Source organism: Drosophila gunungcola, unplaced genomic scaffold, assembly GCF_025200985.1.
Source record: "Drosophila gunungcola strain Sukarami unplaced genomic scaffold, Dgunungcola_SK_2 000018F, whole genome shotgun sequence".
Classification (NCBI taxonomy): domain Eukaryota; kingdom Metazoa; phylum Arthropoda; class Insecta; order Diptera; family Drosophilidae; genus Drosophila; species Drosophila gunungcola.
In genome coordinates, this window is record NW_026453200.1 from 1,409,580 (window position 1) to 1,425,621 (window position 16,042).

Consider the following 16,042-nt stretch of genomic DNA (forward strand, 5'->3'; position numbering starts at 1 on the left):
GGACAGAAGGACATGGCTAGATCGACTCTCCTAGTGATGCTGATCAAGAATATATATACTTTATAGGGTCGGAAACGTCTCCTTCACTGCGTTGCAAACTTCTGACTGAAATTATAATACCCTCTGCAAGGGTATAAAAACAGCAAAGTTATAATTTTTTTTCATTTATTTTTCCGATTGTTCCTATGGGAGTTATATGCTATAGTCGTCCGATCCGGCTCGCTCCGACTTATATACTACCTGCAATAGAAAGACAACTTTTGGGAAAGTTTCATGCAGATAGCATAAAAACTGAGAGACTAGTTTGCATATAAACGGACGCACAGACGGACAGACGGACAGACGGGCGGACAGACGGACAGACGGACATGGCTAGGTCGACTCTACTAGTGATGCTGATCAAGAATATATATACTTTTAGGGTCGGAAACGTCTCCTTCACTGCGTTGCAAACTTCTGACTGAAATTATAATACCCTCTGCAAGGGTATAAAAAACATAAGGTGATAAAGAAATAGATTTATGTTATTAAAATGTAATTTCAATAAAATAAAATGGTTTTTACTCGTGTGTTAATAACGTGCTTTAGCATTTAAGCTGGAAAACCTTTCCTAATAAGTTGTATAGGAAAGTTGATGAAAAATGATTTTCTTAAACAATGTGATCACCTATAGAAAAGAAATTATAAGCAGTTAACCCTAAATTATTTTTAATTCAAATAACATTTGGCAAAAGTAGTTAAAAGCTGACTGAATTTTGTGAGAGATTGTTTTATACCATATGCCGACTTAATCTCAGAAATGGTTCAACCCGAAAAAAAGTAATTTTTCACACGCACAGTCGGTTGTCTCGCAAAATAAATCGAACCAGTTTAACAAATTTTAACTTAGTGTAATAGGGTTTGTGGGGGTTTAATATTACCTCACTTTCAGTTAAATCTATCAAGCTTGACTTCTCTTCAACCAATAAGTTTTCAGATGATATTTTATCATCTTCACGGTCTCCTTCGTCTTTAAATATCTTCACTTCGTCAGTACTGCATAAATCATCTCCAGATGATCCATGCCTGGTGTGTGTATGAGGCATGTTTTACTCCGTTCCAGGTTTTTGACGGTTGAGTTAATTTTGACTAAATTATATCAACTGCAAAAGTTACGTAGACTCTAAAGGCCTTCCTTACTGTAATGTATTGCATTTGGCTGCACCGTGTGAAATTATCCATACTCTTCAAAAGCGATTCTGAAATAACACAAAAGGTAATAAAGAAACAGGAATTTGATGATTAATAAGTGTACTTAAAAAAAAAAAATTATTTGACTTGAAGGCATTTTGTTATACCCATTACTCGTAAAGTAAAAGGGTTTATTGTTTTCGTTGAAAGGTATGTGACATACAGATAAAAGCCATGGTCGTCTATCTGTCCGTTCGTATAAACGACAAGTTCTCAGAATTTATAAAAGCTAGATATTTGGTTATTGATATATATTCTTGATCAGCATCAACAGACGATTCGATTTCCATCCGTCCGTCTTTCCCGTTCCTACGCAGACTAGTCTCTCATTTTAAAGCTAACTACATGAAACTTTCCCAAAAGTTGTCTTACTGTTGCAGGTAGTATATAAGTCGGAATGAGTCGATTCGGACGGACGTATATATATTCCCCCCAGAAACAATCGGATAAAATTAAAACAAAACAATTATATATACCCGTTATCCGTGGAGTAAAAGGGTATATTGTATTCGTTTAAAAGTAACAGGTAGAAGGAAGCGTTTCCGACCATATAGAGTATATATATTTTTAATCAGGATCAATAGCCGAGTGGATCTAGCCATGTCCGTCTGTCTGTATAAACGTCGAGATCTCGGAAACTACAAAAGCTAGAGATTTGGGATTTACAGATTCTAGTTTTCCCTACGCAAACGAAGCTACGCACACTAACGCCCACAAATCGCAAAACACCAAACACGTCTGTCTCGTCACTCTGAGACATGTAAGATACTCTGTGTGTGTGTTTCGGTCATACCTATCGGTAGACACAACAATTTTTAAAATCGAGCTAATATTAGAAGTTATGAAGTCCTCTATCGCCGCTCTGCCGCGCCCTTACCGCCCTTCTGCCGCCGATACTCGGCCGCGGTTCGGCCGCTGCTTGCCGGTATTCGCTGCAGTAGAGATAAAGGGTATTTCATTTTAAAGAATATTTAATTTGTAATATTGCTTTGTTTTAGTTGTTTGCCTCCGTGCTTTTTTTAAATTTTATTTTTATATTTTATTTTTTTTAATAATGAAAATTTTTTAGTTTAGCAAAGTAATTTAAATAAAATAAAATAACAAAGCGGACTTGATTTTAAATAATAAAAATTATCAAAAACCTAAATTATTAAAATGTTCTTTTACTTTAACCAACTACGTTTAGGATGACTTTATAGCTTAATGTAAGCTGCCTGGCTGTCTAAACTAAATATTTTTTAAAATATCTAAAACATTTTAGACATATGAGTATGATATCGTTTTCCTATTTAAATAAAATTAAATGCGTAAATCTAAACTATTAAGGCATTACTATGTCCAAAGAATTGAAAATAATTAATAACTTTAAAGTTACATTTTTTTTTAGTATTTCTGTTGTTTTCATTGAAGCTAAATGATATAGTCGTCCGATTTTAATGAAATTACAACTACTATTTCTCGAAGAACTACAAAAAAAATTTTAAAAAACATCAAACAATTTATTTATTTATTTTATTTTATTTTTATTTTATTTTATTTATTTTTACGATTATTCCTAAGAGAGCTATATGCTATTGTCGTCCGATTCGGCTCGTTCCGAATTATATACTATGGATTTCAATCCTCCCTCATCTTTCGAATTTAATTACAATAACGGACAAGTCATTGCCTTTTAAAATAATTGACTTGGTCCAAAATTCATATAAATTAAAAAAAAATCACAAAAAATTCAAGTACAATTTATAATACTAATTTCCGTAGGTATTCAGAACATGTAAACAGTTTTTCGCAGACCTCCGGAGTTAGATTACTTAAATTGGCTTTAGTTTGAGCCTGAACCCTGTGCCAGCATATACATAGACAAAACGCTTCGCAAACTTATCAATCGTTTAGGTTCGAACCCCGAAAAAAACGTATTAAAATATTCGATTATTTCCTAAATAAAAAAATCCCTCAAAATCTCACGAAACTCCGCTTTACTCAGCTTTTGTCCGGTGTCTAAAGTTTTAAGTTTTGGAAGATCCATATTAGCCAAATGCATTATGTTCAAGGGTGACAATGAAATCTTCGGTTAAAAATCGGTTGGAAATGTATAATTATAATTTTCCTACATGTTTTAACTTCATTTTAATTGAAAATTCTTTTTCCCTTTTTATAAGGACTAAATATATTATGTTGTAGAAACGACGGACCTCCAAAATCCCTCCGATTTGCAAATTAAAAATCTAGTTGAATAAGCCCTTAGCTTTACTGAAAATCGTGGTTTTGGTTATTTTATGGTTTAGTGGTACATAGCTACATCTGCAGTTGGAAATGTGGTAGGCTCCCTTACCACACTCCTGATGCCGTTTGTCACTACTTGGACTACAGACCACACTAAAAATTAGTCAAGAAATAGCAGTAAAATTCAGTGGGAATCAAATCGTACATCTATTCCTAAAGCACCCCTAAAGTTTTGCAGCAAATTGTTAAAAACGAATAATAAAGAGTGCGCGTTTATAATTTAGTCATTCTGCGAAATTATAAAAAATACTATGTTCTTGCCTGCCTCTGCAAGGACAAATTCTCTCTTACTCTTACTTTTCTGAGAACAAATGATCAGGTAAAAGGGAAAGCAAAATACATTGTGTCCTTGTCAATTTTCGGATTTGGTAGCTACCTGACTGTCCTGTGGACTGTCCGAGATTTTTAACTAAATGAATATGTAGGTATGTATGCAGGTAGTACCCACGGACGGAAATAGCTAACTACATACTAGTTTAAGGTAAAAACTTTACCGACGATGCCAGCGGCAATAACGAAAACAGAATACGCATCGGCTCAAGACTAATGACACAACGAGTTTCTATTTAGAGACAAGATTGTGGTATATCAACAGGTAGAGACGAAAACGACGGAGTCTAAACAAAAAAATATGCGTAAAACAGAATACAGAAAACTGTATTTTCAGCAAATAAATAAACAAACATCAGGGTATGCGTGTTATGGTGTTATTGTGTGAGTACTGTCGCCTCTCTGGATTCGAAACAGAGGATCGGATCTTATGTCTACATATGAGTGTACGTATATGTGCAGATGAATGTGTATACACTTAGATGTTTTAACACGCCAATGATGTGCACAAAGGTTTAGAATTTTTAGACTAAACTCGTACGTTATTGGATGTATAAAAGACAAAGTGATACTTGCGAAAATAATAAAATTTGTTGGTGAAATGTATTCAACAGTAATGAAGTTATGCGAATAAATTGCTTTGTTGTATAATACCGATGGTAGTAAAAATTAAGATTAGTAATCATGCATTTGTACTTACTCGTACTTGCTATTTGTTTATCATTACAAAGAAATAATATTTCTTTAAAACGCGTTTTCTCTTAAACTAAAGAACTACCAACAAGCCGTCGGCATCGCAGAGTTCCAACGGACACTGTTCTGTTATGCGAGAGAAAAATAGCCCCTGAATGTGGTTTTACAATTAAAGGCATACACGCTTTAGCTTTAATTAATCAGACACCATTTTTGTATGTACATACATATTTTTTACACACTTGCACGAGTTTTCATTCTTTTCTTTGCCAGTCAACGAGTACCGAACGCAGCTTTGATCGCACGTATGTCTGCAAGCACACAGATACCGATACACTCACATATTTCTTTGTGATTTACATACACTTATACTGACACAGCACGTTTGTATATATAAATATTTCTTCGTCAAAGCATTTTTCGTAACCACGACGACATTATCATTTATTTACACATTTTGTACTTAGTATCAGGCGCAAAACATTAATGTTTAATCGAGCAGGCACAAAATAGGTATTTATCAAATATTCCCGCTCCAATTAAAAGAACCGTACCTACGTCCGCGCTGATCAATTTTTCGCCGTTTGAGCAAGATAAAACAAGAAATGACGATGCTTATATCGATATACCGGTCATTTTAAAATATCGATTGACCACCGATTTTTCAAAGGTAATCTTAAAAGGCTACGTTATCTAACAGAAATTTTAACAGGCAACGTTGTCTAACAGAAATGTAAGAATACATCCTTTTTCTAACAGAAAGTTAAAGAGCAACGTTGTCTAACAGGAATGTTACAAATTAACCTTGTCTAACAGGAATGTAAAAAAAGCAACGTTGTCTAACAGTAGTTTTAAGAGACAACGTTGACTAACAGAAATGTTAAAAAATAATCATGTCAAAATCCTTTTCACACAAGCGTCTTTTAAATGTGCCTGATTCCATTGGCGCATTTAGCATTTACCTACTGCTACTCCGCCATGTGTATGGCACCAACAGCTGATCTGGGGTTGTTTACTTTTAAATTGTCGCAAATCAAAACGAAATGAATTGAAAATCATGAATATGAGCGAGTTTACAAAAATCTTTAATGCTCTGCAGCACATTCATAATGTGTCGAGGTGTTTGCTTACTTAGACGACAAGAACAAGGACGGGTTTGCGAATACAATTTCTAAAAAAGAGCAAAGATTCCCGTATATGTGGGAGTTTATGCCTGCCAGAGATCCAGTATTAATGCGATCAGGATTTGCTGCGCTTGTTCTTGTTTTCTGTCATTTTTACGCAAAATATCGTTTAATATCAGTATTTTCCGGTATTTTTTTCTAAAAAAGTTCGGGGGAATGATTTTAAATCGCATTTATTTATCTCATTTTCTTAAATCAGGCTTTAGTCTAATGGGAATACCTGTGTAAATAAATGCGCATTGGGCTAAATGATTTGTAATGCGCCAATGGAATCCGGCTATAAAATGAAATGTTGAGCATTTTATTTAAAAAAAAAACATGAAAAGCACTTCAGATTTTACACATACAAAGTATAAAGTATCGTGTACTTTATATATTAGAAAAATATATGTACAAAAAACACAAACACTCAATTACTTTAAAAAACATTTAGCCTAATGCGCACATATTAATACATTTATTACAAGTCCATTAAACTAATAGGTGTCTCAAAAATACATTTTTTTTGGATTATGGATTGGAAGAAATTAATTCATTATTATTTTGTGCGTCCGTCGTGAAGCTGCCACTCTGTTGAAAGCATTCACCGTTACTTTTGAGAATGAAAACCAAATGGAAACACAAAAATTTGTTCTAATAAATAAAACAACAACATATGTACAATACATCATGTCGTCTGTGAAAGCCGTAGAAATTAAGTAAATTTAGCGTTTAAAATGTGCCTTATTCATAAAAACAATTTATTTCTGAGACCTTGTTTGGTTTAATGGACTTGTAATAAATGTATATATAGGTCAAAATTTGGCCTCTTCCAATGAGAATGCGTTCATATTGGCACAAACTCTATAAATAAAACAACAACATATGTACAATACATCATGTCGTCTGTGAAAGCCGTAGAAATTAAGTAAATTTAGCGTTTAAAATGTGCCTTATTCATAAAAACAATTTATTTCTGAGACCTTGTTTGGTTTAATGGACTTGTAATAAATGTATATATAGGTCAAAATTTGGCCTCTTCCAATGAGAATGCGTTCATATTGGCACAAACTCTATAAAAGTCATATTAGTTAAAATAAAAGTTAGCGTCGAAAATTTTGCGTTTGTATAAGGTAAAGGTCTCGGATGTTGAAGGACTCAGCAGGCGTGGCCAGTGTTACCACGTGGAAAAATGGCACGTTTGAAAACACTTGATTATCAAGAATGTCTTGAAACGGTTTGAATAGCATGTAATAAATATGTAAATTTATTTTAAAAAAAATCGCTTTATCTAATGAAAATGCGTGCATGTTGGCCCAACCTCTATTAAATAAACTAAAATTTAGTTTTTTTAATTTGGTTAATGTCATGGATGGAATTTTACATTGTGGTTTGTGTGTTGGTTCAGTGGTTCGTTTGAGCGCCTTCTTTTTTTTAACTTTTTAACACCTAACACTGTTACGCAATTTTCTCAAAAATCACTTTCATTACCTTGAGATATTCACAAAACGTTTTTAGACGATCCCTAATCTGCCTATGTACCGTGAATATTGGCACAACCTCTACAAGGGGAGCCCTTTGTAATTAAATGTTGGCCCCCCTTTTTTGTTTGCGAAAAATCTGAGGCTGAGGCATATCTTAAATACTTGCTTGTGTTTCCAAATTCCATTGTTCCCCGATCGACGCTAACTCACCGACTCTAATTTGACGCACATTTTGTTTTTGGATGGTGGAAGGTAGATGTGCTTTGTGGAAATCGGAGTTTCACTTTTTTCAAAAATCTCAACGGGTTTTCAGGGATGGACTGCGTTAGAACAGGGCTGCACCGTAAAAACATCGGCTAACTATCGCATAAATTAGTCCGTCAAAGTCCGTCAAATTTTAATGGCGGACTAATGCCCTCTTTCCACACAGTCCATAAGCTGATCTGAACAGCTGTGGCTTGTCAAAACGTAAACAATGTCAACAGGTCAACCATATTAGTTTATGTTTTGATGAGTTACAGCTGTTAGGATCAGCTAAAATAGGCTATTAAAGACCCCCCTGAAAAAACGTTGCTTACGCGACTGTGACTTTTGACGGATGGTGGCTCCATCAAAAGTCTTAATACGGGTATGACATTACATTGGTCGCCTCATTCATTGACTAATTCATTGAAGCTCAAATTAAACTTTATGGTTTTGTTTGTTATATTGTGTATAATTCGCTAATTTTAACTTCTAAAAGTTTTCAATTGTTACCTTTTTATGGTAAAAAATATTACTTATACATTTAAGCCTCGCTTTTTCATTTCGTTTTGTCGTCAAATCCAATAAATGAGCAGAATTGTAATTTTTTTTTTTCTGACATTTTTCCACATTCATTGCTCTTTGGAATCGTCATAGGCTGTTTTGCTCGCACTTACGTTAAACCGTATAGTTAAAACAGAAAATGAGCAATGAATGAGGCCAACAATGTAGTGTCATAAGCCCATAACCGCTTCGTTTGGATGGGCGCTGTGGGACTCTGCTATAGAGCTGTAAAACAATCGATAATAGTATCGATATTATCGATGGCAGCTGTGCTGCGGGTCACCATAGATTATTTTCGCCACCATCAATACATCGAGCGGAACAACCAAGTCTAGAGCATTTAAGCATGCTATTAAAGCTAAAAAATTACATACTGTATTAAATGCTTCATTTTTTTTTTTACCATATGTTATGTTATAGCCTGATTTCATTTCCGCATTAGTGGACTTTTGAAATGTGTCTGATTCCATTGGCGCTACCACGACTAGTGAGTGCAGCGTGCACTCTTGGTTTCAGTCATCTTTATACAATATAAATTTTATATTCAAAAGACATCAACAATTGTGCCAACCTGGCATATAGAAAACAGTTGTTGTAGTGATGGCACGAACAAAATATCGTTAAACATCAGTATTTTCCGGTATTTTTCTAAAAACGTTCGGGGCGAATGGTTTTTAATAGCATTAAATAATCGCATTTATTTTAAATGCGGCATTTAGCCTTATGGAATTCCCTGTATAAATAAACGCGCATTAGGCTAAGTGCCTTTTAATGCGCCAATGGAATCAGCCTATTACATAACCCTCTAAGCAAAAGATCTAATTATTGTTTGGCTCAATGTCGACCATAGAACGGATTTCATTGTTTTAATTTGTTTAAATTATCGAGATTTTTATAGCTCAACTGTGCTATAACCACAGGTTTCTAGTCAATATGTAACCGATTTTTTTCTTACAATGTAACCGTAAAACAACTTGTTTTAGAAGGTGTTTATTCCCAACTGGAATGTATTGACTTCTATTTTCTGGTTAAACCAAAAATCAAATTCCTTCGTATAGCCCCGATAATAGTTTATAGTCAAAAACCAATGTGAGAAATTAAAATTTAATAAATAAATTTCGAATTTTGAATGAGGGTAACTAAAACGAGCGCAGGAACAACATATTTTGGTCAATGACAATTATCAATATATAATTATGAATATTCTCTTGATCATTATTGAGTTCCATATATTTAATTCCAATCATGACTTTCAATACTCTTATTTGCACACCGATCAAGTGTCGGTGTGGCATTTGCATTAGCTGAATGGCGCAAATGGAATCAGGCTATAATGCCCTTTTTTCACACAGTCCATCAGTTGGAAACGGTTGGAATTTCAACAAATGTGAAACTCCGATTTCCACAAAGCACATCAACCTTCACCCTTCCGGTTTCAGCTGATCTGAACAGCTGTGGCTTGTCAAATCGTAAACAATGTCAACAGGTCAACCATCTTTGGTTATGTTTTGATGAGCTACAGCTGTTAAGATCAGCTGAAATCGGAAGGTGTATGTGCTCTGTGGAAACAACGTTTTTTTAGGGATGGACTGCGTGGAAATAGTGTTGCACTGCAGAAACATCGGCTAACTATCGCATAAATTAGTACGTCAAAGTCCGTTAAATTTTAATGGCGAAATAACTGGGAAGTTTCTGAAACGGCAAAACTTTATGAACCATCCTTTCAACGGATGGTGGAAGGTGGATGGATCTCTGTGGAAATACGCTGACTGCAACTTAGACTTCATACCGACCTTAGACAGACAAACAAATATAATCTTCACACAGCCCTTTTAAACAGTTGTTGCAGAAAAGTTTTTGCGAGTAATCGCTGTTACAAACGTAGCTAATCGGCCTACAAGAAAAAAAAAACCGTAAAGGAATAAAACGTAAAATTATCAAATTAACTGGATAATTACGCAGTACTAAATTCAATTTTTTTCTCGTCCCTCACAGGTTGCTCAGCTTTTCGCCCCACAAGTTAATGTACTTCACAGTAGTTGCACTATTTGGACGCTCCTAGATACTTTCCCTTGTTAGGTTTTACTTACTTGCTTGGGGTCCTCACCCCCAGAAACAGCAAACAAATTATTCTCAATTGACCACAGTTTCTAAAGATTTAACATTAATAATAAAAGATGCGAACGAACATGGTTGGTGTGTTTTGCTTTAAATAAATAAAAATACGTATTGGCTTTTCATTCGTTGTTAGATAATAATAATTCTGAAATTCAAGAAAACTTGGTTATTTTATAATTATCATTGTCCGCGACTTAATTATCAACGATAGTCATCGTTCTCTAAAAAATCGACCTGACCAACATAAAGTTTTTAAAGTGTTTGACCGGCTTTTGCTGACCAGTAGGAGCGAAAACAGTGTGGATTACATACTGCAATTTAAAAAAATAAAGCGGTAATTAAAGAAAAAATTTACAAAAACCTGTACATTACTAGAGAACACCCAATCGTCTTTGTATCGGTATTTTTATTCAAATAAATTTAATCAGAATTTTTGAGCACCACCATTTGTGTTGACTCAAACAAACAGACTCAAAACATAAACAAAAATGGTTGACCTGTTGACTTTGTCAAAAATCCCAACCGTTTTCAACGGAGTCCGTCAAATTTTAACGGCGGACTGACTGTGAAGTTTTTGGAACGGCAAAAACTTATGGACCATCCCTTTAACGGATGGTGGAAGGTGGATGAATCTCCGTGGAAATACGCTATTACTGTCTAAAATCCCAACCAGCGGGTGCTGGTCGTAAGTCGATTAGTGCATATGGGTCTTAAATAATTGTATATCAATTTCGGCATTACTCAACACTAATTTCCTCCTTTTGACAACTACAGTCAACGTGATTCGACCTTTTCCGGTTTATTCGTTGAACATGGCAGTCGGCAAAAATAAAGGTCTTTCCAAGGGTGGCAAGAAGGGCGGCAAAAAGAAGGTAGTCGACCCGTTTTCTCGCAAGGACTGGTACGATGTCAAGGCCCCAAATATGTTTCAAACCCGTCAAATCGGTAAAACGCTTGTCAACCGCACCCAGGGTCAAAGAATAGCATCCGATTATTTGAAGGGTCGCGTTTTTGAAGTCTCTTTGGCAGACTTGCAAAAGGATATTGATCCAGAACGTTCTTTCCGTAAGTTCCGTCTTATTGCCGAAGACGTTCAAGACCGCAACGTGCTGTGTAATTTCCACGGCATGGATCTTACTACTGACAAGTACAGGTTAGTGTCTAATTATTAGTAGTTATTATTTTGTTTTTTTTTTTTTATAAAGCGTAACTGGTTACTAGAAAATCTATATATTTGCTAGGTCCATGGTGAAAAAATGGCAAACACTTATTGAAGCTATTGTTGAAGCCAAGACTGTCGATGGATACCTTTTGCGAGTGTTTTGCATCGGATTTACCGCCAAAGATCAGCAGTCTCAGCGCAAAACATGCTATGCTCAACAATCGCAAGTCCGCAAGATTCGCGCTAGAATGACTGACATAATAACTAACGAAGTCAGTGGTGCCGATCTGAAGCAACTGGTCAACAAACTGGCATTAGACTCGATCGCCAAAGATATTGAGAAAAGTTGTCAGCGTATATATCCTTTGCATGATGTTTACATCCGTAAAGTTAAGGTATTGAAGAAGCCACGTTTCGATGTCTCAAAACTGTTGGAGTTGCATGGTGACGGTGGTGGAAAATCTGTCGAAGCCGTCGTGTCCACCGAGGGAGCTGTAATCGACCGCCCCGAAGGTTATGAGCCTCCAGTGCAGGAAGCTGTCTAAAATGGATATAACATGCATATTTTACAATGTATTGCATCCAGAGCTAAAATACATTACTCCACAAATTGCATAAACTAATTTTCAGGGTGTTTGTGTTAGTCTGTGGGCTTTTGGGAAATATTGCATCTTTTAGGTACTGTGCGTGTGTCTGGCTTTTTTCTAACCCTATATGTGGTATGTATATTGTATGTAATCAGAAGTTACTGATTATAACTTTTAATTGTTCGAATATTCTAGGACTTGCAAAAAGAAAAGGGAAAATCTACGGACCCAAGGTATGTTAAGAAATATTAAATGTATTATAAACCGTGAAAATAATATATGCGGAAACAATTTCTCAAATATTTCCTGAGAATAATACGACAGGGCCTCTACCTGCATTTTATTAAATGACTAGATTCTGTGTTTCAAAAAGTTTATAGTAATTTATAATGTTTCAAAATCCTTTGATAATTTATACCAAAATAATAATTGTCCCAACTTTGTTAAATCGTCTTAACAGTTAAACAATCGGTTGAAAACTTAAATGTTAACTTTTTATTAATTAATGAATTCATTACATTTATTATTTGTTTTATAAATTTATTCATAGTGAACAACACAAATAAATTATGTAGAATAAAATCAATTAATTAAATATTTAAAATGCATTGCACTGATTTTGCATGTTATATTAACAAAAATATGTTGCATATATTGTTTTGGCGAGATTAGTGTGATGATATGTTATTTTTCGTCTCTGTCATTATATGATGAAAATTCTAGTCCTGAAATCTTTTTTCGAAGACAAAAATGTTTATGGATATTAAATATATTCAAACAACGCCGTCTTTTTTGTATTTGCAGGTTTGCCAACTTCTCCACAGATTGTTTAAATAGGGATTTAAAATTTGTTTCACATTTTCAGTTGCAACTCGAAAATCGATTTTCGTTATTTGTTCTTACGAAGGGTTTTAAAAATATTATTTTAATTTGCATTTTACGGTTATCACTTTTGTGGCAAACAGGGCCAGGACTTTATAACTTTTTTTTGGCTATTAGATTTCAAATTATAAAAACAGGAAGTCTTATTTCTGGAACCTGTAAAATCTTACTGATTCAAACCTTATATATAAACAGAATGTCAGACTTTTTTCACAGAAAACTGATCTATCGGTTAAAGCCTGCATTTGGATACCCTTAAAACCAGAGTTTGCATATATGGGACCTTATACATTAGCATTAATGGTCAAGTCGATATAGTATGTTTATCCGTTTCTACGCAAACTAATATTAAACTATTTATATACTGTTGAAAGTATACATGAATGTATAAAAATAAATTTGTAAATTATAACTTCATTGTTATTTGAACATTACGCACACTCAAAAATATAATTAAGCGATAAAAATCAGGCGTCTATATCATACAACTGAGGGTTTTCAAGTTAGTCTGTTTAGGAAAGGTCTTGCTACGTTTTAGGTATCGTACGTGTGTCCGGTAATTTTCAAACGTTAAATGCGGTATGTAGTAAATCAGAAATTACTGGCTAAAACCCTTAATATTTTAAAAATTCTAGGACTTGCTAGAAATAGAGGGAAAAATCTACGGATCCAAGGTATGTTCAGAAATATTTAATTTATTATTCAATGTGAAAATAAAATATGCGGCAAAAGCAATCGATTCGACGGCCACTCACTACATTTATTTATAGGTTTTCTCATGATTACATTCTGTGTTTTAAAATGTTCTTAATTATTTTGACAAAGCATAAAACTTATCTTTATATTTATTAAAAAATTCTTTTTTTTTAATTTGTTCAAAGCTGTTTTTTTTAAATTTAATTTGTTAAGCAATAACAAAAATAACAAATGCATCCGATTCGCAGGAGACAACGCAATCTAATTATTTAAAAACTTTTTTAAATATTTGAACCGCATTGCAAAAATGTATGCTGCATATATTATTTTGACAAAATTAGTGTGATGAAATTTTATTTTTCGTCTCTGTCATCATATGATGATAATTCTAGTCCTGAAATCAATTTTGGAAAATAATATTTATTGATTTAATATCATTAAAATAATGCAATCCTTTTTTGTCTTTGCAGGTCTGCTGATCTGTGCACAGAGTGTATTAAAAAGGGATTTTAATTTTGTTAAACATTTTCAGTTGCAACTCGCAAAATATTCAGTTTTCTTGATTTGGTTTTGCATTCATTACACTGTGTTGGCTTTAGCGTTTGAGAAAATGTACTTCAAAATTGTACAAATTTATCATTTATGAATCTCAATAACAGGTGAGCGGATTCGAGTGATTGAAATTCTATATAAACATGGCCAAGGGCCGGCCACTATTTGGTTGCAAATAATTTAACATTTTTTTTAAAAGCGAAAGAAAAATCCTTCATTTCCCATACATATGTTGTTTAAAGAAATGTATGTGGAAGGATTAGTTCACATTTTATTCTAATAACTCGTTTAGAAAGATATTTTGAAAACGCATTTTGAAAAAACAGAAAAGGAAGCAAGCTTCGGCAAGTCGGAGTTTGTATACCCTTCAGATATAAAAAAAGATTTTTTTTGATTTTTATGAATATATTTTTAAGACAATTATTCTGAAGTATAACTATTCGAATAATTTTAATAAGCAGGAGTAAAGTTATAATTTGTCTTTGACTTAAGTATATTCTACCTGTAAGTAAGAAGGTAGGCGTTAGGTCAGCACTTCTAAGTCCTATGCCTGGCTATCTTTGATTATTATAAACTTTTTACTTAGTTTTTACTTCAAATCTGCAATATAAATTCCAACATTTTTATAGAAGAGTTTCTACATCTCCATATAGGTTTATAGAATGCAATTGCAAAAATTCTCAAAATCTTTTAAATTACGAAAATTATCCTAAGTATAAGAAGCTGGGTCGAGCGTGCTTTATACCCAAGCAAACGGGTTTTACTGAAATACCATATTTTGAAATAGCGGAATAGAAGATTTCAAGTTTGACAAAATGTCACGAATTTTGGCAGAGTTGTGTATAATGTCTTCCTTATGGCCCGTATCAGAATTACCAGAAAATATTCTCAATTTTTCGTATTACACAACAATTTGTGTCAAAAATATTTTAAAGTTTTGGTAGGGGCCTTAGACAAAAGTATATAAAAGTAGATGATGCTTGATTTTTTTTCAGATCAGTTTGACCGACGGCAGGATTTCTGCAGCCAAGAATGAGGTGTTTGGCGCGCCAATGTCCCCCTCACCCCTTTGGATGGTTCTCAACATTTTTCGAACATGTTAAATAAAGATGTATCCACAATTAAAAAAAAGTCAGGTCAAGGAACTCAACAAAAAAATCTTAGAAATTACGCTTTTTCGGCAGCACAAGGTAGAAAATCCCCCTTAATTGGCGTTCTACATGCTTGTAAGACCCATACTAAAAGGTTACAAGGGTTTCCTCGCGCAAAAAAACTGACCATTTAAGATTTAATTTTTGTCATACATAAAATGAAATATTGTATTTCAAATTTTTTTTGAAAAGATACATATTTAATAACGATTTTGTGAAATTTACAAAAATAAATATTCCAAATATTCCCTTGCGGCTATTGCAAAAATTAAATATTCTTGAAAACATTAAAATTATGATTTACTTGCTTGTATGTTTTAAAGCATTGAAGCTTTTATGATTTGCAGCTCAAATATTAGATAGTTATTTTATATATGGGAGCTGTATGATATAGTCGTCCGAATTTGTTTAAATTTAAACCGTAATTCTAAAATATTTAACCATTACTAAATGTCGAAGAACTAAAAAAAAATAAAAAAAAACAGCAAAGTTATAATTTTTTTTTGTATTTTTTTTCCGATTGTTCCTATGGGAGCTATATGATATAGTCGTCCGATTTTGATGAAATTTAAAACGTTATTCTGAAATATTTAACCAGCTGATCAGCCGAGAAGAATTCCACTCAAAAAAAAAAAAAACAAAATTTAAAGAGAAACAAGAAAGGCAAGCCGAAGTTTATATACCCTTGCAGCTATTGCAAAAATTAAATATTCTTGAAGACATTAAAATTATGATTTACTTGCGTATATGTTTAAAAACATTGAAGTTATGATGATTTGCAGCTCACATATTTTATAGTTCCTATGGCAGCTATTTGATATCGTTTTCCGATTTTTATAATATTAAAAGCGTATATCTGAATTGTCAACAAAAATTAAAAAAAAAATTACCAAATAAAAACGTT

The 16,042-nt window shown here is 33.5% G+C and overlaps 2 protein-coding genes and 2 long non-coding RNA genes across 8 annotated transcripts in view; 3 read left to right on the forward strand and 1 right to left on the reverse strand.

The window, feature by feature from the left end:
* The window catches only part of LOC128263730 (protein pangolin, isoforms A/H/I/S), an 82,207-nt gene extending 76,990 nt beyond the window's left edge, over window positions 1-5,217 (reverse strand). Inside the window, exons 1-2 of one of the 5 annotated variants that reach the window (XM_052998849.1) lie at window positions 5,091-5,217; window positions 921-1,238 (exon numbers count right to left, since the gene is read on the reverse strand). In XM_052998849.1, coding sequence (XP_052854809.1) covers window positions 921-1,085 — 165 coding nt within the window. In that variant the 5' untranslated portion in view covers window positions 1,086-1,238; window positions 5,091-5,217. Of the gene's footprint in view, window positions 1-920; window positions 1,239-2,023; window positions 2,042-4,543 lie in introns of those variants that run through there. The other 4 variants (XM_052998851.1, XM_052998848.1, XM_052998850.1 and 1 more) reach the window with 4 other exon arrangements.
* Window positions 5,090-10,180, forward strand: LOC128263735 (uncharacterized). Its single transcript, XR_008268506.1, has 2 exons — window positions 5,090-5,206; window positions 9,986-10,180. It is a non-coding gene; the product is annotated as an uncharacterized LOC128263735 (long non-coding RNA).
* A 692-nt stretch (window positions 10,181-10,872) lies between these two features.
* LOC128263732 (40S ribosomal protein S3a) lies at window positions 10,873-11,891 on the forward strand. Its single transcript, XM_052998856.1, has 2 exons — window positions 10,873-11,261; window positions 11,350-11,891. The coding sequence occupies exons 1-2, from the start codon at window positions 10,921-10,923 to the stop codon at window positions 11,813-11,815; spliced, it is 807 nt and encodes a 268-aa protein (XP_052854816.1). The 5' UTR covers window positions 10,873-10,920; the 3' UTR covers window positions 11,816-11,891.
* Window positions 11,892-12,417: 526 nt separating this feature from the next.
* On the forward strand, window positions 12,418-15,154 carry LOC128263733 (uncharacterized). Its single transcript, XR_008268503.1, has 4 exons — window positions 12,418-13,318; window positions 13,375-13,413; window positions 13,906-14,094; window positions 14,983-15,154. It is a non-coding gene; the product is annotated as an uncharacterized LOC128263733 (long non-coding RNA).
* Window positions 15,155-16,042: the final 888 nt, after the last annotated feature.